Here is a 721-nt window from a genome sequence, read left to right as displayed (position 1 = left end):
TATATATATATATATATATATGTGTTCTTTTCCCCTTCTTCTCTGCTTACTGTGTGGACGGGTGGGTGCTAACCTGTGTGAAGTCGTGCCGGTTATACTCGTCCTTCTGGTATGCCTACCACTGTATTAGAGACGCTGTGAGAGTACAATGTTTGTTCCTCTACCACCGATGGTGGTTGGAGCCTCCTATTTTTTACGACCCTCTCTTTTTATACATGTGTTTATGTGTTTGTGTAAGTTTGTCATTTTGGTTCTCCGCGTTGTGGCTATACTCTATACCTTTCACATCATTTTGCTTGTTGTTTTTCCATCTTATTGATATATCTATATATATAGATCATGGCAGCATACTACACCCCGAGGAAACTTATTCTTTTCCTTTGCTTCCTAATGATGCTGATGGCTGCGATTGGGCTGCATCATTACAAACCTGACCAAGTAGTTCAAATCCGCCACCGCTTTTTTGGGAGTCTCGCCCCCCGAGGAAATACTGAAAACAGCAATCTATTTATTGAAGAGATTCGCTACATTCCACGCAGAACCGTGCAGACATGGAAGGAGAGGGACTACCTCATTGTGTTTGGCGTCCCATCTATGGATGTTACCGCACAAATGAAACGCCGTCTTCTGCAGCGGACTACGTGCTGGCAGTTCCCCGGTGTTGCGACAAGATCAAATAACTTCACTGGGTCCATGTTGGTGTTGTATGTACTTGCACGGC

The 721-nt window shown here is 44.1% G+C and overlaps 1 protein-coding gene across 1 annotated transcript; it reads left to right on the top strand.

The window, feature by feature from the left end:
* Positions 1-390: 390 nt before the first annotated feature.
* TM35_000411480 (putative UDP-Gal or UDP-GlcNAc-dependent glycosyltransferase) lies at positions 391-720 on the top strand (the record flags this gene model as incomplete). Its single annotated transcript, XM_029029856.1, has 1 exon — positions 391-720. A coding segment is annotated over one exon (330 nt), but the record flags the coding sequence as incomplete, so codon positions are not given.
* Position 721: the final 1 nt, after the last annotated feature.

This window comes from Trypanosoma theileri, assembly GCF_002087225.1.
Source record: "Trypanosoma theileri isolate Edinburgh chromosome Unknown TM35_Tth_41_V1, whole genome shotgun sequence".
NCBI classification, from domain to species: domain Eukaryota; phylum Euglenozoa; class Kinetoplastea; order Trypanosomatida; family Trypanosomatidae; genus Trypanosoma; species Trypanosoma theileri.
This window is presented reverse-complemented; position numbering and strand designations above follow the sequence as displayed.